This window comes from Hydractinia symbiolongicarpus, chromosome 14, assembly GCF_029227915.1.
Source record: "Hydractinia symbiolongicarpus strain clone_291-10 chromosome 14, HSymV2.1, whole genome shotgun sequence".
In the NCBI taxonomy this organism is placed as follows: domain Eukaryota; kingdom Metazoa; phylum Cnidaria; class Hydrozoa; order Anthoathecata; family Hydractiniidae; genus Hydractinia; species Hydractinia symbiolongicarpus.
In genome coordinates this window covers 4,760,824-4,783,407 of record NC_079888.1, presented here as the reverse complement: position 1 = coordinate 4,783,407, position 22,584 = coordinate 4,760,824, and the positions used below count along the sequence as shown (strand labels likewise).

The window sequence follows — 22,584 nt, the reverse complement described above, 5'->3', positions numbered from 1 at the left end:
GTAATGGATGCTACAACGTTACCCTGAAAAAAAGTCACACGTCTTTCATTGTTGTGTTGTGCCCCCAATCCCAGAGTCTCTTGTCTCGAACCGCTTTCACAGTCAATTTAACTGAAGCACCTTTTACCCATTCGAACTATCAGAAAGCGCGCAAAATAGGCCTTGGAATAAAGTTGAAGTTTATTATAAAACAAGTTCGGTGCCGTTATTTTCAATAAATTGTTTCTGGGGGCGATTAAGTTAAGGATCCTACCAGGTGGTTTAACCTCTGAAATAAGTGCTTTAAACGCCCCATTGCATAGTTGTGTGGCGGGCAAGTTTTAGTAAAAAATTGTTTCGCGCATCAGAGGTCGCGTATACGGTCTTAAAAAGTAAAGTGTGAATCAGAACGTAAAGCAAGCTGTTCACACTTGCGCAAATAAAGCGAGTCAATTTGAGGACAATTTTGAGATAAACAAAAACATTGTACTGTATTTTGAGTGTCATTTTAATATAACGCAGAGCGCTTCGACAAAAAAAGGACAAAAAAAACACTTGTTACAATTTTAAAATGTTTTGATTCGAATTTTTGTAAGAAAAGGGAAAATCTTGATATCTGAAGGTATTAGTCGTTTCCAAATTTTAATCGATTTTAGCAGTGTTTTTTTATTAACTTGTCAAGGCATATGTCCATCCTGTTTCGAATTGCTGCAATATCTACTGGCTTTGTTTCCTTTATGTCAAAAAGGAGACGCGCCTACAGAAGACTATATCTACGTCTGAAGAGCTTTCTCCGACTTGAATTAACCAATCTATGTGGGTAGCCAACATTCATAAAATTTCATGTTTAATATTGTTAAATAACAATGTGTGTGACAAATGCTTTGTTTTTTAAAATAGGTTTTCGGGTGCCATGCTATAGTTTAAAACATTTTATTTTCATACGTCCCCAAAACACATACCTTGCCTACGTTGCGTTTCTGCACACTACAAAAATCATGAAGCAGGTATGTAGCCAGAACACAAAATGAAGCAACAAATGAAGCAGAATATAAGAAAAGTTTAATATTTTTGCTTGAACGCTTCATGCTTCACGTCTTCTTCACTTGCTTTATGAGTATTCACACATTGCTTGCGTCTGCTTCTAATTCTGCATCTGTTGTCGTCTTTATAGATTTGAACCAGGCAAAACTGTCAGGCAAAAAGAGCGCTTCTTTTTCTATTTTGTGACGTAAAAAGTCATAGCAAAGTCCATAGGGTCGATATTGTTTTGCGATATATAAGAAGTTATTTTTTTATCGATATCGTAAAGGTTTTTTAAGAGTTAAAGTTTCCTTATAAAACCTTTTGTCTCATCAGAGAGTAAAGCGGGATAAATACCACAAAAGTTTAGGGTCATATTCTTTGGCCTGTAACCTTCCAACCGCACGTCCCCAGGGTCTTGTGTCGTCCTTAAATTCATCAAAAAGAGAAAAATGTGCTGGGAACGAGGTTGAGGGACTTTTCAACCTTGTTCCCAGGGCAATTTTTCGCCCTTTTGATATCCGAGACGGAGACGAGATTGTCAGAAAGAGAAAGATGGGCCTGGGGACGAGGTTGGGGCCTTCCATATCACAACATATAATTTCTATCAAAATCGCAATAAGAGGCTTGGGGTGAAGTTGTCTTGTAGGGAAACAATCTTGCCGGTAGTCGAACGACGAGCGGTATACTAAAAGCATTCAATATGGAGGCACAGCTGTTGTGTTGTTCTTTGTGTAAAATGGGGGCGCCGAACTGAAATTTACAAACAAAAATGGGAGGCGAAGATATTTCTGATTTGTATTGTATTTGTCAAAAACCTTACATAGAGGGTCAATTTATGATTGAGTGTGGAAAGTGCAACGAATGGTTTCACGGCAGGTAGCTAGCTATAGCTTTTTCCTTTTGTGGTGTGTACACCAGCCAGCCAACAACAACATCATCCTTCTCCCTCCAATTCATGACATGTCTATAACTACTGCCTTGCTGGCTACAACAGTCAAGCTCTTTAAAAAAGTCCTATTAGTTTTTTCTTTTTTAGTTAATACAGATAATATATAGCTAGAGAAACTCATTAAACTGACTAGCTATATATTTAATATGTTTGCAAAACTTTATGCAAGTAATTATATCTTGTGGTTAGCCTCGTGCAATTTTAAGTGATGTCCAGGAGTGTTTAAAGCTCTCGTTTGAGCTACCAAAATCAATAATGTATCTTCCCATCCTGTCTGAGGTAGCTAGGCTAAGGGACCGTCGACAAACAGTTTTCGTCTCCGTTAACGGCAAATCGGCCACTAGACTCAGACTCCCCTCCCCCTGCCCCTTAACGGAAAGCCCATTTCCCCAACATTAGTTTTCGTCTCTGTTAACGGCAAATTTGCCATTAAATAGAATTTTGCTCCCCCTCCGTGCTTTACAGAACAATCTTTGTGGAGACTTATACGAACATGAGATACATTTTTTTAACAACCAATTCTAGATTATGGCTGATTTTTACTGTGGAAACATTTTCTAATTTGTTGAATTTTTTTCATTTTCCCTAAAATAAAAAAGGTGAGGAAGGGAAATTCATCTCCATTTTTATATTTTTAACAGACGATGCATTCCCCCCCCCCCCCCCCCCCCCAACGGCCAATTTGCCGTTAACGGAGACGAAAACTGTTTCTCGACTGCCTCTAAACAATGACTAACCCTTCACTGACTGAGAGAACTTTAAAATTGCTATATAAAAAATTACATTCTTTGACATTGAATAAACTTGCCGTGGCTGCACAGATGGAGGGTCATTCAATGTTGAAGATTGGTTAGGGTTAGGGTTACGGTTTGCAACCATGCAATCACGCAGCTATTATGTAGCCACTCTAATTTATCAACGGAAAAAGACAGTGTCAATTCTAAAGTTGGTCCTTTTTTTCTTTTTCTCTTTTTATCAGGCTGTCAAATCTGACGCGAATCCGTGAATCTGATTTGCGTGTCGACTCTGGTGACCTCTGAAATCCAATCACATTCGCGCAATTAATAACATTAGTCACCATAGTTCTATACTTTATTTTACTCTTCCAATATTGGTGAATCTACGAACAATCAAGCATCAAGCCCTTGCATGCAGATCATCAGGAACCTAATTATGGGGGCGAGTCTGCTATCGACTTCAATTTTTTTTTTTAGCATGTGATTTTTTTTATTATCAACTTTTCAAAAGTTTATTAAGGTGATGGTATACATTTTGATCATGGTTTTTTAAATCGCGATTTTTTCAGCGATAGTTAATCAAGTTTTATTCATTCATACATCACTAAAAAGCATTTTCAACCACCTATCAAATACTATAAAAATAATTTGAAAGTTTTTAACTCGTGAAAAGTACGGAGACATTTTTAAAACACACCCTGCCTTCAAAAAAGTGACTTCGTTTACAAAACTACTTCGTTTCCAAATCTCATTCGATGTTTTTTTTTTTATTAAATAGATGTCTAATAGATGATAGATGATAGTCTGATAGATGTATGTAACAACAATTTTTTAATTATTTTCCACAAAGTCCCCGTTTTTGATTTATTTTACTTTTTCTAAAAAAGCCATTTTTTAACTTAAACTTTCGTCTTTAAGATGTAATATCTAGAGAATCGTTGATTTTTTAAAAATAAAAAAATCGCAGCATGTAGATAAACATGTTGGCTACAGCACAGTAGCACTCTCCCTTGTAGATCTTCTGTAGTTTTGTAAAAGAGATTTGAAATGTAATAGATGGTATACGAACAGTACGAAAAAGTATTTTAAAGATTTTTTAAAATATCACACCTTTCAAGCATACTCATAATGATGGTGATACTTTCACACTTCCGAGGCGATGAATATTCAGAAGGTTGTCCTTTTAAATTTTATTATTCGCAAAGATGGGACTGAGAATACCATAGAAATAGAACTTTCTAAGTCGTTTAACATTTTTCTGTTACTTGCAGAAACAGAACAGGATGGCATACTTTTTAGAAATGAAAGTGTTTTTTCTTTCAGATGGTCATTTCTTTTCAGAAAGGAAATAAAATTTATTTTTAAAAGTTATACTCAAGAGGATGATAAGTGTTAAAACATTCACTCTTAACTCTTATTCAATTTAAGGTGTGAAAGGCCGATCAGAAAAAAAAGTTAGTTATTTGGATAAAGCTAATATTCCCATTCGAAAAATAAATAGTTTCACCATTGGGAAGATCGTCGTTTCTTTAGTATAAATGATTATTAAAAGGAAAATCGATTTTTTTATACAATAAAGGTATACCGTCACCTTAAATGAACGACGTCTCATCTCAATGATATGTTTGCTACGTCTCTCCCAGGACCCATATTCGAAGGGTATTTCTATAAGGTTTAGTTCCCCCATGTGGAATCGGCACTTTCCGTTTAATGTCAAAGCACAAAATATCAAAATATTTCTTGAGGGCGAGTTTCGGCCAACTAGTCGGCTGTGATTCCACTCACATAAAAGAAATTAAAGTGTTTCATATCATAATAATACTAGAGAAAGAAACTATAAAAATTGGATTCCCCTATTGAATTTATAAGAATCTAAATTGGATTTGCGAGAGGTAAGAATCACGAGAATCCAACTAGATTTGGTGGTTTCACGAAGTGGTAGTTGCGAGAATCCAAATGCATTTGCAATAGCTAAGGTTGGATTTGACAGCTTGTGTCTATGTATAGGTAGCTATATATTAGATCTTATATAATAATACGAAGTGTTTGTAACGGTCATAGTGGATATCGTCATTTTCCTTTGATGTCGCCAAATAAGTATGTCTCAAATGTTAAATTTATGACGTTACGGAGCGACGTCAAAAACACTACTTTAACGTCAATATCCTATATTAAATTAATGAAGGCATTACAGTGCACGTAAAACTTTGAGGTCAAATAACTTGGAAACCAGGTTGTGACGTCAATGATCTTTCACCGCGTGGGTAACTAGGAAACACCTAGGACCAATTTGGGTAAGTTTCCCAAACCTGGGTCCCCAAATCTGTTTCGGAATGGACGGGTTGATGACGCCATCAAAAAACCTTCAAACCCTAATATCTCTTCAACCGTTTATCAAAAGTACATGATCCTATACATTTTTTTATCAGCGTTTCAAGGGGGTTTGGACAGGCCATTGCTGACATCAGCAAAATTTTTAAAACCTTATATCTCATTAACCGCTCATCAAAAGCACGTGATCATATACATTTTCTTGATCAGCATTTTAAGCTCTACACAATAAAGGCAAGGTAAAAAAAAGGTTCTAAATTATTTTTTTTTATGGATGTGTTGCTGACGTCATCAAAATTTAAATGACGCTTCTTTTTCGTTTTTAATCTGCACAAGTGGATTTTTCCACGGGCTTTATCAACTAGTATTTTTAATATTGGGAGATTATTTGTGAAATTGGAATGGGTAGGGATCTTTATTTATATCCAGAGCTTGTGATCAAATCAGGAGTGTTTTTGCAGTTTTTATATTAAATATGAATTGTATGTATATTTGAATATAAGCCTAATTATTAGAGAAAATGGAGATTTTTTCTTTATTAATTTACGCAATAACAAAAACAATAACAACAAAAAAACAACAGCAATACAGTTTTTGAAACAGACGTTTAATTCTACTCTTCACTACACTGAGCAGTCTTGTCATTCTAGGTTTTGCAATCAAAAGCTTATTGTTGTAGACATTTAAGAATTAAAATATCACATGCCTGGACACCATAAAAAACCATTTTGTCATTGATAAGACTGACTAGGTTTCACATGTGATTTCCTTTTGTCCTACCTTAAAGGCTTTACTGTTGTGTTATGTGACTAATCTTAGTTGTCCTAACTCTCTATCATTTTTGTACATCTGTTGTTAGTACATGGTCTTCTCTTCATCTGCACTCTGCCAAATGTCATTCTATCTATAGTGATACATGTCATCATCATCATCAATCTCGGCTTAACGTCCGTTTTCCATGCTAGCATGGGTTAGACGAGGATATTATTGACCCTCTTCCAATCTGACCTAGACTGTGTTAGATCTAAACTCAACTTCCGCTGTATCAAGTCTATCCTTATAACCTCCTGCCAAGTCTTTCTCCATCTGCCTCTGGGCTTTGCCTAAGGAAGTATCAAGTCTCTACACTTTCTTACCCAATTATCTTCCTCCATTCTTTCATAGTGCCCCAGCCAATTCAATCTTCTTATCTGGATAAGATCTTTAATTCTACAGATACTTATCACCTAAGTAACATATCAACATATCACCTAAGTAACAGAAGTTCTCAACTATCTCTAACAAGCCACTGTTGTACATCATTAAAGCTGGAAATACTCTATTCTCTGTATTCTCACCTTTCCAACGCTTGCATACAAACTGAATGTCAGCTCTTAACCTTCCACCAATACTACTGCACTTCTTATGTACCCAATGCTTGCAAGTCTGACAAAAAATTGAGTTACTACCAACCCCTTTCCTGAAACTCCACAAGACCACTGTCCAACTACAAGGTCACACTTGGATGCAATGCTACTAATCATGACTTTAGACTTTGCTGTATTCACCCTTAGCCCTTTCTCTTCTAGTCCTTTCTTCCACTTCTCAAACTTTTCAAATAATTCTTCCATCGACTCTGCTATGAGAACCAAATCATCTGCATACAATAATTCCCGTGGACAACCTGTTCTGAACTCCATCGACAGCACTTTAAGACTTCTAAGAACAAACAACAAAGTACTAAGTAAAGAACCCTGATGTACACCAACATTTATACTAAATTCATCACTAAGTAAATCGTTAATCCTGACACGACTTCTAGCATTGCTGTACATAGACTGTACCATCGTACTAGCCACTCATCCACACCTAATTTTCTTATAGCCCACCAAATAACTCAAAAGCTTTCTCTAAATCTACAAAGGCAGAATAGAGATTCTTTTTCTTCCCTAGATACTTTACCTGACGCTGTCTGAGTAAAAATATTGCATCTGTAGTGCCACACCCTGGAACAAAACCAAATTGCATCTTATCTATATCAATTCTTTCTCTAAGTAACTTATCAATCACTCTTTCAATAACTTTCATTACTTGATCAACCAACTTCAAACCTCTATAGTTACCTCTTACTCCAATATATCCAGATGCTTTTACCATCTCTGCAACAATACCTGATACTCCTGCAGCCTTGCCAATCTTTAATTTACTAATAGCCTCCACTACCCATTCTGTCTTGATCTGCGTAGCTGGCCCTTTTACAACATCATCATGAGACAAATTATCATCATCCCAATCAAACTGAGTGTTAAGCAACCTCTGATAATAATTCTTCCAAGCTACCCTTTTCTCCTCCACTGTGCTAGATAAAACACCTTCATCATTACGTATACACTTCTTACCTACAACATCCTGATTAGTCTTCTTCATTTGCTTTGCTATCTTGAATACCTCATTGTGTTGGTCTTCCCTTCCTAACACATCTGCAAATCTGTTTCTCTCTTCTTCTGAATTTGCCTTATGCACTGCTGTACGAGCACGACGCTTAGCTTCTAAGTAAATATTTTTAGTACCACCAGACTTCCACTCTTTCCAAAGTTTCCTCTTTTCCTTTATACACTGGTCAACCTCATTATTTCACCACCAGGTCTGTCTATGTCCAGCTGGTCCTTTCGTCCAACCACAGGTATCATCAGAAGCTTCTAGAAGACAATTCTTCAAAGTAGTCCAAGTACTTTCAACATTGTCACTATCACATTGACCATTGTGGGCTAACTGCTGAACTTTTGCAGTAATTGTCTTGCTACAATCTCTTCCTTCAGCTTCCAGACTTTACAATGGGGCCTGTACTTTCCCTTGGTTTCTTTAACACTCTTCAAGATAATATCACAAACCAACAACCTATGCTGGGAAATACACTTTTCCCCCGATATAACTTTCACATCCTTTACCACTTTCTTGTCTGACTTTCTAACCAGGAAGTTCTCTATTTGTGTCTTACAATCACCTGACTCATATGTTATCAGCCTACTCTGTCTCTTACTGAACGATGTGTTGCAAACCACCATGTCCGTTGCCATTGCAAACTCAAGCAATCTCTCCCCTTCCTTATTTCTGCTCCCAAATCCATAGCCTCCATGCACACCTCTATGACTTTCAGATGACTTCCCAACATGACCATTAAAGTCGTCGCCCATCATGACAAGTTCAGTGTCTCCAAACTTTGATGTGACTTTATTTTAATAAAATATATATTTTTAAAATACATTTACATGGCGAATTTTATTACAAATAAGATTGGGAAACCCTTATTTACAGGCCCATCAATAAGAAATTTGTATCTATTTTTGTTTCCCTATTATTTAAGGTGGGTGGATAGTTAAAAATGTCCTAGCATCCAAAATTGATTGCTATGCAATTACATGTTAGAAATTAAATTTTTTTTACAGTAAACATATTCAAACACTGATTAAGAAATTCATTTTTATACAACATTTTGAAAGAAGTTACAACAAAATGATTGTTTTTATGCTGATTTTTTGTTTTTGTGGAAACATGATCACAAAAACAACTATTGTCCTACATTTTCAGGTTTGTATGACTTTATAACAACTGACATAGAACATAATTATTGTTTGTTGTAGCTGTGTTGGCATTGAAGAATATCATGCTCAAGATATTGATATCTATCATTGTCCAAAATGTCAACCTGTGCATGGGCCCTTGGTCTGTAAGTACCAACGAAGAATTTCTTACTATTTGTTAAAACATGTTTATTAAACATGTATATATTGTTTGTATTAGGAGACTCCAACTTAATTAGTTGTTCTACAGGCCCAACCGACCCTAATTTTCATGAAAACAAAAAAAAATAATATCATGCAAAAAAGTTTTGCAAAAAAATGAAAACAAACAAACTTTTTCTTATCCTATCTTGTGAAAAAATATTGAGCATAGAAGATAATCAATGATGTTATTTTTTGTTGGTTGAATGTCAATCTACAATTATACTAAAAACAGTGAACTTTAGGACCACCATTAGTCAGGCCACTTGAAGTTGATTCTTTGTTCATGGTAATTTGTTGTGATAAAACTAAAACGCATGATGTGCTAACTTTGTAATCACAAAAACAATTACATGTTAAAAACAGAAGTTTAAATTTTTATGTGATTTTTAGCAACAATTAGCTACTTTCACTAAAATAGTTATAATACAAGCGAAAAACAAGACAGATTATTATTGTCCTAACACCCTCCTTCGTTATGATACTTATGTTTAAGATTATGCTAGCTAAACTGTAATACAGCAAGACTTTCAGTCGATACCATTTAGGAAAAACAATAAAAACAACTAAAAAATATAAACTGTGTGCATTATGCGAAAACACATAGAAAAAATTGTTGTCGTAACACCCTCCTCCATTGTTATTTTTATTATTTTAGTTGTTGTTGTTTTCTGACCATACATTCTCAATAAAATAATTTTTATTTCGCTGACTGATCGGTCATAGGCTACTACCCGCAGAACAACTAATTAAGTTGGAGCCGCCTTATGTGAATACTGGTCTAATTTAATACATCAACCAACAAGTGCAAAGGGCTTGCTAACCATCTTTAAAACACTGCATGCTGCTTGGTGTGACTAACAGTGTGATTCTTTCATGTGAAACCATGGCTGGGTACCTTTGCATTCCCTGTCATTGCAAATTTTGAACAACAAAATGTAGCTGCAGTCAGAATTACTTATATTGGTGTATTGTTGTTGTTGTTCTGGGAAGTGCGAACCAGTCAAAATTGTTGTGGAATTATAACGAAGACAAAAATAAAAAATAAATTAATTTTTACCAGTGCATGTAATATTTAGCTTTATATTTACCATTGGGTTATTCTTATTTTTTAAAACCCTTGTCAGGCTGACTTTATGGAGCATGTCTATTCCTAAAGAAGTTTTATTTTTCTTTATAATAGACTCCTTCCTAGATGTAACTTATGAAAATGGTGTTATACAAGCCCAAGACGGTAAGTTGCAGATTGTAAGACATACTACCAATTGGTATCGAAATGCAGTAACTTTAGCAGAATTTGTGTGTAAGCAAGTCCACCAAATCTGAAAACACTCTTAAAGGTAACATAAATCATGCAAATTCTATTACAATCTATTGAAGTTAAAGTAATGAAGTAAAAGTTGTTGCATCTTAATGCAAATTTTTATTCAATTTTTATTAACACCTTTATATTCATATCAAGAACTTAAGCAAAACGGCAATATTGATTTTCTTTTATCATATATGTCATTAAACACCACAAAAGCATATTGCTTACACTTTGTTATATATAGTTAGTTCAATGATTGGACGGAACACTGGGGAAAATTATCTCCAAAGGCATATTGCAGCATGTAGTTTGTTCATCTGTAGCTTCCATTTCTGGGGATTGTGGGCTGAATCTTTGTTGTAAATAATGCATGAATAGTTCTATGTCATTTTAATAGAAAATTGAATAGAATTTAAATAGAAATCATTTCCCGCGGGTTGTAGTACGAATAAGGCACCGTGCGTTTGCACATTTGCAATATTAATTTTTAGCATACTACGTAATTAATGGTTGAATCTTGTGTAAATACCACAGCGAATGACAATTTGTCAACAAATCAGACTTCAAATTACAATATAAGAAAATGTTAAGAAAATGTTAGTTTCCATAATTATTGTTAATGTCCTTAAGGGTTAATTTTATGTATTTCTATCCTCCACAATTATATGAATCGATTTTTAACATCATTTTACATTGCCTGATGATGGGAAAAGGACCTTCCGAAATGTGGTCAACTAAACAGGGGATTAAATTTCACAATTTCACAAGCAAAGCTTTTTGTTTTCATTAAAAAAATGCACAAGATTATTATTTTATATAATGATAGAAAAAAAACAAATGAAGAATAATACTTACACGCACGGAACCAAGATTGATGCCTGCATCAGTCTCTGGAAGCCCTTGCATGGTTTTGACAACATCCTAATGAATCTCTGGGAAAAAGCAAGTTGTCTATATTCAAATTGCAAAACAATGATTCATTTTCGTAATAAGCTATTATATTGCTTTGGTTAAAAGCACTGAATTCTGAAATTAATGCTTGCCTTGAGATTATGTTTGTTCAGGATGCTTAAAAAGAATGCTTTATTATTATTTGGTAAAAAATTTTTAGCTTATCAAGACAAGTTTGTGTTTCCTATCTTTGTAAGTTATTGTTAAGATGGTTTCCACTGGAAAAAATAGTCTAATCGATCAGCATGAATCAATGCATGAATATAATTAATACTGACTAATTCTCGATTAATTGACTGGACCATTTTCTTTAAGTAAACAACAGTTTGAATAAATCTTGTTACAACCTTAGCAAGCCTGAACAATTTTTAATTGTCTTTTTTTCTACATGTACATCTCTGGTCTAGCAATTCCTAAAACAACACCACAACAACATCAATTTTAATATAATTTTTATGTCTTCTAGTTCCTATGATATTTCATGTTTTTGTTTTTTCAGTGAAAAAAAGAAGAAATGTCAGCCGACACAACTATAAGGATATTCATGAGGGCATCAAGGTATGTTTATTTTGTGTCAACATCATATTAAAAAAAAAAAAAAAACGGAAAAAAAAACGTTTATGACCTTAAATTGTGGCCATTGTGTTTAAAATTTAAAAATCAGGAATTCAAGTTTTAGTCACTTTAGTTGCCATTTAGGGGAATATGCCATGTCAATAACATTGCATATTAAGGGTTTATTACTACTTAAGGGCTCATAGAATAAGAAATTTGTTGGTTCTTATTCTATTAGTGCCAATATATTTGTTGGTGATGTAGATATGAACAACTCAAGAACATTAATGTTTTTTACATGTGATATTTCATAATTAATTTATATATTTTCTTTTGTAGCAAATCTCTGCTGGATCTGTTATGTTTGTACGGCAGTTAAAAGCAAGAAAATTTTTCAAGTAACACATATTTTATTTTAAAGTAGTCAAGTATACTAAAATCTTGGTATTACAGTCTATGCTTGACATTCTAAACTTTTCTACTCTTAGAACTACATCATGTTGATTTGCGTGTACATCAACTTGATGCTTCGCATTACAAGCTAACAGTGGATAAATTTAATATTTAGTGCAGAAGATATTGTGCTTCAGTTAGAAGATGGTAGTAATGTTACAGCAGATTACTTTCAAGAACATGGATTTAACACTCCAGTGTTAATTCATGACAAAACTGGTCTTGATTTAACGGTTCCTCCGAGTAATTTTACTATATATGATGTTGAACAGCGAATTGGTGAGTATAAATACCTTAATGGCACTAGTTTTTCTAGTACTTATTTTTGGGCTTTTTACAGATTTCAAATAATTTTGCAAAATTTCAATGGAATGTTTTCATGATGCCAAGCACGAGAGTAAATAAAAATCAAGAAGTATCAATATTTCATGCAATTTTTATCTCAGAGAAAAAAGAATGTGCAATTTCATACAAAAAATGAAAATGACTGAACGTTTACACTAAGTTCATAACAAGGAATCATTTGAAGTGTACTTGTGTCAATATTTGATTGCTAAAAACTTTGTCATTCCTGAAAAATAGTACTCATAAAACTTTTTCAATCAGTTATTCCTGAAAACTAACACCCACAAAATATCTACCTGCAAAATTAGTACTTAAGGTAACAGTGATGAAATTTTAGAAAAGATGTTAATTGAATGTTTAAATCAATCAAAATTTTGTCAACTTGTCTTTTTGCAGAATTCCAAAAAGTAACCTTTGGCAGTAATAAATAATGCACCCAGTAAAAAGCTTTGATATCAAGCTTTAAGATGAGCCTTACAGTTTTATATTAGTTTATGTATACGTATAACTTGTTCAGTTTAGCTCTAGAGGTACTCTTTACTTCTTAAAAAAATAATGGACAGTTGTTTTTCACCTTGTAACTTCCTGGGTTTTTTCTTTTAGGATCACTACATGAAGTTCATGTAATAGATGTAGCGAAGCAGGTATGTAAAGGACCACATGCATTGTCAGTGTTGTTATATTGGGATCTCAAGTCATTGTAAGACCTAACAATTTGTTGTGCCTTAAGAGAAACCATTTCTACCTACAGTGAGAAAGAGTTGACTTTATCTTAATAATTAATTAAGTCCAAACATCATTGTTCAAATTGGAGTAGATTATTTACATGTTTTTCTTTGTGCTTGTTTAGGAAGATCTGAGGATGAAGATGAGAGAGTGGACAGAGTACTACAACAGCCCTGTGCGTGGCAAAGTTTTAAATGTTATTAGTCTAGAGTTTTCTAATACCAGGTATGTTCACTTTTGTTAATCTTTTCTATGTTTTTTCTATTTCTCTCAAATTTAGTGTGTGACATTTACTACGTGTAATGTTTCTCATTTTAGCTTATCAGAACTGGTAGCCTGTCCTAAATTTGTTCGTAATATTTCATGGGTGGAACATGCATGGCCAAAAAAATCAGTGGAGGACAGGTACGTAGACCAGATCTATGTAAGTTTGATTGCCCACTTTATGTCTTGCCAATATTGTTTTTCATTTTTTTGTTTGTTGTGTTAGATGGGTATTGACAACTATTATATATTAAATTAATAAAGTTAAGGTTAGCCATTGCTTTGTAATGTGATGGTTTAGGAAGTGACAACATGGAGTACTGGTTATTGGAAATAAGACTGCATATTCACTATTGCAAGTTGGCCTACTTATCAGAACAGACATTAGCACCAAATCTAACATTACCTTAACCCATAAAAAACCCACATAAGAATATGAAGTTTAGTAGTAAAATTTTACAGCAGAATAGTTTGATACGATATCTTCTAACATATTTAGTCCACATGCAAAACCAATCGTAGAGAAATATTGTTTGATGAGCGTGAAAGATTGCTACACAGATTTCCATGTTGATTTTGGTGGAACCTCTGTGTGGTATCATATCATTAGGGTAAGAATTATCTGTGTTATAATACTTATGTAATGTATGTTTGTCTGTCTGTGAGCCAAGGATTAGCTGCTGACAATGAATTCTCATGGTTTTTCAATGGGCTGTTTTCTCATTATTTCCTGTACTTCTAAGATAAATTAATATAATAAGAAACTGTAAAATCTTAAATATCCCTTGTGATCATCCCTGAACCTTTTTATGTCTTTCAGCTAATTCTTGCAAATATCTTAACTTTTATTGAACACAATTCTCAAATTAGATAAGTTAAAATGATACCAGCCAGAAAAGTTCCATTTTTAAATGTTGTAAAATTGTTATAACAAACTAGTTTAATGGCAATAAAATAAGTTTTAGGAAGCCGAAAATTAAAGAATATTGAACCTACTGACTAAATGCACAAGGTGTAACAGTTTTCCTTAGCCATTAAGACAGTATTTGACCAATCGCTGCCTTTGATTACCGAATAATAAGAGACATGTTTCTGTTTCAGGGCGAGAAAGTTTTTTATTTTGTGGAGCCTACAACTGAGAATCTAAACAAGTTTAAACAATGGGTATCTTCTTCAGATCAAGGACAAGTATTTTTTGGTGAAAAAGTTAGCAAATGTTATCGACTGCATGTAAAGCAGGGAAACACATTGCTTATTCCTTCAGGTAAGCTATCACAAATTCTTTTATATTAAGGGGATTCTTCAATTTCTTTCTCATATTCATGTTGTGTAACTATTCTTGCACAGGCTGGATACATGCAGTACTAACACCTAAAGATTCTCTTGTGTTTGGTGGAAACTTCTTGCATTCATTTGACATTGGAATGCAACAAAAGTAAGAACTATGAAATTGTTTAAAACTTTTTTAGGATGTGTTTACACTGTAAAGCGTAGTTTCCACTTCATTAATTTTTTTTTAATCTAAGTTATCATTACAATTGTTTCTCTGGAAAATGTATTTATTTATTTTTCTGCAAATGTTTTAATAGCAGCTAAGTTAATAAGAAAACCTTGGCAGCTATGGATAAAATAGACTAATAGTGTTGCTTTTTTGAACAGAAATTATTTAATTTCACATGAACTTCATAATATCGACCATTAATTTCACTGCAAATATTTTTTTGACTGGATGCATCTTTTTAATTATAAACAGAATTCCTATTTTACTTTTTTTTACATCCTACATAGCAATTTTTAAACAGAAATTAATGTTTATGTAAGTTGAGGAAATATAATATTGTTTAATCCAAGACTCATTTTTTGCGTTATGACTTAGAAAATAATCAATTTAAAAAAGTCAGTTCTTGTTAAGAGATCCCAATCCACCTAAGATGTTACCATTTTAAACAGATAAACCCTTTAGGGTATTTTAAAGGTCTCTTAAAACAGGGTGTTGTTTTTAAGATACAAGTTTAATTAACTAACAGTATTTTGTTAAGAAAAATAATAGCATTTTAAAATTTTAGGAAAAATTAATTAGCACTTTACCTGTTAAAGCTTTCTCTTAATCACAACTCGAAAATAACTGATTTTTAATTTATATTTTCTTTTGTATGTTTAGAATCTACACGTTAGAAAAAGAGTTGAAAACGCCACTAAAGTTTTTGTTTCCAAACTATGAGACAACAAACTGGTATGCAGCACGGTCAATTCTAAAAAAGATGAAAGGTTTGTGCTTAGTAATTTCTACAGATCAAATAAATGAAATGTTTTTTAGAGAGGGAGGGGTTTTTTTGGTGACTTTTCAGATGCAGTGTATAGCAACACAGAAATTGTTTAAAACTTAAGATGAAACCACGATAATTTCAATAAATTTAATGAAGTTTGAACATTTTTATATCAAATTCATTGTTGCACCAATAAAATAAAGTTTTTAAACAAGCAAATAATTGGTGATGCATGAGCTTAAACCAACTTATAAGTCTTATTTCACCCTTCTAGAAATCCATGGTCTTGGCGTAAGGATTCCTAACTTTTTGCGAGACGGCGTAACAGCGTTATTAGCGGCGTTAAAAGTCTGGACGTCACGTAAGGACGAGTATGTGAAATACCACAAGCTTCAAGTACCTATTGAAGTTAATGCCCACAAGTTGATCAAGTCCTTAGAGAAAGAACTGAAGCATGATATGGTATGATGTTGTGTCACTCACTTTTTGTTTTTCTAGTCGGTCCCAATTCCCCTGAAGGTGCAGTTGTTAACACAGCTGTGGTTGTATCAGAAAATTTGGAATTTTATATGTTCTGTAAAAGTAAGATGGGACTCAAAAGTACTTTGGAGATAGTTAGGGAGAGGTCTGGGGATTGTAAAGCATTTTATTTCTAAAATCACTGCTCTGGATGATGTTATTTTTAATTCAAAAGTAAAATAAGTAATTCCAATAATTTTATAGCTTTTGAAGGATAAATTTAACAACTTATTTAAACATCAATGTGAGTTTAAATAAGATGTTTTCGTCATGAAATATATTTTTATGGCGATAGCAATTTGGAGAAAATTTAAGATGGTAAAGGTTGCCAGCTGGAAAAAGCGTTTTACTGTGCAGGGACTTTGCGAAAATGTTCTATGTGGGTACAATTAGTTTCTCCCTTTGTTCTTTTTCAATGATTATAGCTTCTTCTTTATTTTAGAAACTTAAACCTGAAAAAGTATTTCCAGTTGGTCGATTGTCATCGCCAGCTCTTTTGTCTGCAAATGTTGCTAAAACTGTTTTAAAGTTGAAGCTTGCACGACCATCAGAATCGGAGAGTAGTAGCATGTCGAGTCCGGAACGCAACATCCATGATAGGTTAACACGAAAAAAAGAGCGACTTCAAAGAAAGGAGAGGAAGATTAAGGAGGAGCTTTTTTCCCAAGGTCGTCTACCTTCACTAAAGCTGAATTTGAGCAGTGAGGGTATAAGGAGGGCTAGGTACAAGTTTGATGATGATGATGAGGAGGAAGACGATGATGGGGATAACAAAAAAATCAGTAAAATAAAGAAATTTGTTTCTCTTAAGTATGTTTCTTCATTTCGAGATGGGCGTACTTTGAAGTTGGTGTATTTAACCCATTTAGTTTCATAGAAGGACATAAAATAATTGAACGAAATGAATGTGAATGGCGCTCATAATTTCAAGAAAGGCGAAATCTGAAATGCTTATTTGCTTTTGTTTTCGTGAATGGTAAAGTAATAGATGTTTTTTCTTATTTTTAAGTTCAAGTGACGAAGAATTATCCAGCTCAAACGAACCGGACTCATCTATCAAGCTAAAATTGTCACGTAAGTGTCGAGTTTAAAAGTAAGCGTACCTCGTGGAAAATATAACTAATCGAGAAAAGGTTAAAAGGGGCTGTGTCCGCTCTTTTTCCCTGTACAATTGAACACACTTTTCACAAGTGTTTTAGGGTCAGTAATTTTTCACCTTTTTTGTGTAAGTCACTATAATAGAACACTGACAACACATTTTATAGTTTCTTTAGCAATATTTTGTAGACTAGCATTTTGTAAGCGCCTGTGGGTTCTGGGAAAATACACTAAATATATTTCCCTAACTCTAAACAAGGTTTGCTTAGCCATAAATGTGTAATCTGATAATTATTTAGTGTCAAAAAACCGTGCTGACAATCTGTCTAGTGGTTCATCACCTGATGTCTTGGGACAATTTGATGATCCGTTTAGCAATACAAGAACGCAACCGGTGGCTCATCGGTTAGAGAAACACATCGATATCAAGTGAGTATGATACATTGTACTTCTGATTTGTTTTTTTTACCGTGTAAGGATTACAAGTCGTGTTTAAGTGTGATATTTTTTATCTTTTTTGAGAGATATATGCTCAAAATAACGCCCTGGACGTTAAAATAACGCCCTGGACGTTAATAAAACTTTCGATGTATATTTCGCAGCTGTAAAAAAAAAAATTTAACGCTACAAACAATAAAAAAACGCCTAAAAATTGTGATATTTTTTCCTTTTCTTATCCGTCGAGTTGTAGCAAGACCGTTATTCAAGGCTCGTTTATAAAGTTCTGGGTTTTTTATTGGTGTTTCGAAGGGGCTTGTATTTCAGCTTTCACGGTGTTTATGAAAACGTGTTGTTTGTTAGTAAGAAATCATTTTTTGGATGTCTCTCATATTTTATGCACCCTTAGCATAAAAAGTGACTCGGTTATAATTTTGCACTAGCCTGGTTAACTAAGCTTTCTTTGAGGATTTTAAACACAAGCTTAGACACAAACTAATGTCCCAGAGCAAATCTAACTAACGATAAGCACAGACCCAGAATTCAAATCGACCAATAAGAACAAGGCCAGCATAGCCATGTCCCACCCTTAACCTTCCGGAAATTAATTCTACATTCGTTTAAGACATTGTGTGTTTCTCGATATTTAACAGGTGAGAAAAAAAACACTAGAATTAACCAAACTGAAAACGCGATCAGCATTCTGCTACGCGTAATTTTTTCACAGCCTTATTTTTCCGATGTCCTTGTGGTAGTAAAAATCATGATGGAGCTTTAAACTAATTTTTTACAAAATACGACGACAACAACGTCGGATGAAATAATATCATCATTGCACCCGCATCGTAACCCTCTTGTAGAGAACTACCGTGTGACGTCAGCATTTTGTTTCTTTTTAGAGCAGAGATTGAAGCCACCAAAAAGGATTTATTCCAACCTGATGAAAAGACGGTTAAAACCAAAGGTCTCTACTTCATACCGTTGCAACGAGACGACGATTGCACCGTCAAACCTATAACGTTTAATCCGAACAAAAACTTCCCGAGGAAACCCAAGGTTAATTGTGATGATGACGTCAAGGAAGAGGATGGTGGATATGTGATTGATCATCTACCGAAACCTAAATCTAACAGTGTGAAAAAAAGAACGCACTCGGAAACCGATTCAGATTATGATCCATCAGATGATTCTTATTATCAGGACGCTAACTATGGTTTGTTTTGTTTGTTTGTTTGTTTGTTTGTTTGGTTGGTTATATGGTTTAATACTTAGTGTTTGCTTTCTTTATTTTTTGCTAAATGTTAGGTTTATTGATTGACATTTTGGCATGCGAAATGTGTTTTGCGTCTAATAATCAATATAGTTTGAAATACGTTTCTTAGTATTAACCCCTAAACTCACCTAATCCTCCACCAAGCAATCTCCCGCCCGCCCGTTCACCATTCTACAGCCCGCCTGTCCACCATTCTCCCGCCCTCTCGCCGAGAATTCTCCCACCCACTTAGCATTCTCCCGCCCAAGTAGTCTACCACATAAACATTTTGTGCAACAAGTTTATACGTTTTTAATTTTGTTGCAAGGGCATAATAGGATGTTGCAACCTCAATATGAAGAAGGGCGTTTGAATACAATGCTGTGTGGGCGTTAAATGGGTGTTAAAATACTGCAATGCTGTGATACTACTTGTTTAGTTTATCCACGCATTGACGTAACGACCGATTTAATGGTAGACGATTTCTCATGGAAGCCAGGTCAAAGAAAGAAACCAAAATCGAGTGGTGATAGAGGAAGAAAACACAGTACGTAGTTCTTGTAAATTTCTACGCATATTCTTTTTGATCTGAACATTAAGTTGCATATAATTTTTGCACTGCTTATCTATTACCTATCTTCTTCCAGGTCGATTGAACAGTCGCTCTTTGAATAAAGATGAATGTGACGATCCTTTCTTTGCTCCGGATAAAGCAGAAATGAAAAATGTAAGCGCATAAAGTCTGTAGTAAAATGAAGGTCGATATACATATATACTTTATACTCGATGTTTCGGTTTTGGAACAGTTTAGTTTTCCGTTAACAAAGAAGGTTTACAGTTAGTTTAAACACGCTTTGTTGCTCGAATAACAATCGAAATACAAATTTTGTAAATTAACTGTTATGTACTTGTTGCATAACTTTCTTGCTTTGTGCATAAAGCAAGAGCATGTTTGTTTAGGTAGTCAATAGGGTGAAAAGGAGAAAATCTTAAAAAACTAAAGTGACGGAAAAGTCAGAAAATAATTTTCGGTTGGTAAGGGTATGGCAAAGGTAATTCAGTCGCATGAAAGTAACCTTTAAACAGAGTTCAGTGTTTTCCCGCAGGCTGTTTTGACTGAAAATTAAGGGTAAAGAAGGTTCAGGTTCCTAATTTTTATGTATGTTACATTTTTTTCTCTCGCAGAAATTGAAAAAAGTTCCTCCTGCAAGCCAACCTGGAAAAGCAGGTAAATAAAATTTGATCGACTTTGTATCTTTTTTGTTTCTATGGGAACACACGGTTTTGCTAAGAGACATAAATCACCCTTGCTCGCATTGTTCATCCCCCCACTTCTATGTTGGCCTCGCATTATGTTTTTCCTTTCTTCGTTGACTCTCTTACGGCTCGTTATTTGTTATAGAATCGACTGTTGCAGCTGGCGAAAAGAAAGTCTTCAAAGCAAAAAAAGGCACTGCGAAGCAACGGCTTGGTAAACTTTTAAAGCTTGATAAAACCGGTAGCCGATATGTTCGTTAGGTGTCTTGTTTATTCATTGGTGTGTCTCGTTTATTCGTTCGTGCGTTTGCGCGTGGTTATATCACGTCTACGTTGGCGCAAACACTGTTTATATTGAACCGGTGTTAACTAATGCCCGGTGTAAAAACAAAACCAGTGTTTATTTATGAGTGGTGCAGACAGCACATTTTTAAATTTTTACGTCTTAACGATTTAAGTTTTGTAATTATTACCCGGGTAAAAGGGTATCAATATTTTCAAAAATCGTGCAATATGATTGGTTAAAACTTCCGTCATAGCGGGCAATGTTCCACGGTATTGCCCGCTACCATAACAACCGTGTTTATAGTTTAAATACGGTAGCATTAAATGTAAATAAATACAGAAAAAAGTAAACAAGACGCAAAAATAAAAATAAACTTTATCTTTTTTTGTAGCTACGATAAAAACCTGTAATGTTTACACGATATTCGATTCAAAAATATATATTTTTAGTTCGAATGTCCGTTCCATGGGAATAGTGTCTATAAAGACATGGTTTCTACATCCTGCTTATAATGTTATATTTTTTGTAAAATGCAACAGGCGGATAATAATCCATATAATAACTGTTTATTTCGGGCAATACCTTCGAATATTGACCTGTCAATATTCTCCGGTATGGTCCTCATAATCAGTTATTGTATGGATTATTATCCTATTCCTACTCAGAACTGAATTTGTACGTATTTTTTTCTGCTAAAGCCCAATTTGCGTGGTTTCACTCACTATGCTCTATAACAAAACGTATAATTTTGCGTATAGTTTTTACGCATAGTTTGAATATAATAGCTTTCTTAATTTTTCCGTGAACATCAGTGCGTGTGTGCGTGTGTAACAAGTACAACGGATGCGCGTGTTAGAACGTGATGTAACATGCAGCAGCAAAGAAGCGTCAAAGCTTAATGTCAATTTTGTGTTGTAAATCCAATGCTACAGTAGCAAATTCGCGTCATTGATACAATGAGATATTTTATCATACATAATATGTAAATATTTTAAAATGTATTGATCAGATAGATTTTACTTCAAAAACACGGAGTTGATTCCGGTTGTAACGGATTATATTTTTGTAACTGTTTATTTATTCAACGGTGGTGATTTTTATTTGCGAAAATAAGTTGCGAAAAGTTTTTTTCTGCCTTAGCTTTACTGTATGCTTTGTTTCTTTGGAGTTTTTTAGATTTAAAGATTTCTCAGCTCACTCACCGATTTTGATTATCATACGAGAACCCTCTTTATTGTAGCGTTCACAGGCGTAGCTCCTAGCGTTTGCGCGTCACAGATAAATATGTTTTATTTCTATTACACTAAACAGGGCAGCGTTTTGAGAATTTTGATTGGTTAGTAAGGTCCGTTTGTAAACACTTTCAAAGCTGCCAAGATAGATAAAATTCTCATGCCCACGCCCTGCTAAGACCTGCTGCCAAGAACGCTAATTTGGGAGGAACAAAGAAATTTCTGGCGAAAGCCAAAAAATACGAGTGTTCAATTTTCTTCATCCCTGAGAAATGTATGGGAAAATTTCAGATTCTGCTACAATTGTCAAACATTTTATAGACAGTCGCTTTGAATCTGATGTTTTATTTTGAATTGAAACATGGCGACCTCTTGTAAAATTTTATTGTAGCCAGCTAGCTTGTGTATTTATGTATGTATGAAAGACTACTCAACCTTATTTAGTTTTTTGTTCTTTTGAGTATTATTTCAAAGAAAAAGCGCCATAAGTTGCGTCTAAACTTTGTTTTTCACTGTCAGTTTTTCACTGTCAGTATTTGTTTCATCCTCTGTTGTTTTTTTCTTCTTTCTTGAACATTCAGCTAGTTCATTAGCCATAACTATAGGAAAAAAATGTCAGAATTTTTAGCTAAAAAATGTCGGGAATGCCAGAAAAATCAAGAACAACTTTTGAGTGGACGCCCTGTTGTTGTAATGTCTTCTTTTGGCAAATCGAAGTGACTAAAACATGTGAAGTATAATCAGAATGAATTTAATTTCTAATTTCTTTGAACAAAACGTAATCAATAGTCGAGTTGTATTTTAAACCACATGGACAAGTTTCAACATATCTTGAATCTTCTTTATTCC

At 34.1% G+C, this 22,584-nt stretch overlaps 1 protein-coding gene across 2 annotated transcripts; it reads left to right on the top strand.

Annotated features, from left to right (window-relative positions):
- The first annotated feature begins 1,037 nt into the window (after nt 1-1,037).
- LOC130625371 (lysine-specific demethylase 7B-like) lies at nt 1,038-22,174 on the top strand. Of its 2 annotated transcripts, XM_057440451.1 has the most exons (22): nt 1,038-1,881; nt 8,643-8,728; nt 9,967-10,017; nt 11,543-11,601; nt 11,938-11,996; nt 12,167-12,330; nt 13,000-13,040; nt 13,247-13,347; nt 13,441-13,527; nt 13,886-13,997; nt 14,488-14,650; nt 14,734-14,821; nt 15,548-15,654; nt 15,928-16,115; nt 16,615-16,982; nt 17,182-17,246; nt 17,570-17,699; nt 18,608-18,921; nt 19,400-19,507; nt 19,608-19,687; nt 20,146-20,188; nt 20,363-22,174. In XM_057440451.1, exons 1-22 carry the CDS (start codon nt 1,775-1,777, stop codon nt 20,476-20,478), a joined length of 2,637 nt encoding a protein of 878 aa, XP_057296434.1. In that variant the 5' UTR covers nt 1,038-1,774; the 3' UTR covers nt 20,479-22,174. The 2 variants fall into 2 exon arrangements, with proteins under 2 accessions (XP_057296434.1, XP_057296435.1); XM_057440452.1 differs by lacking the exon at nt 9,967-10,017.
- The last annotated feature ends 410 nt before the right edge of the window (nt 22,175-22,584 follow it).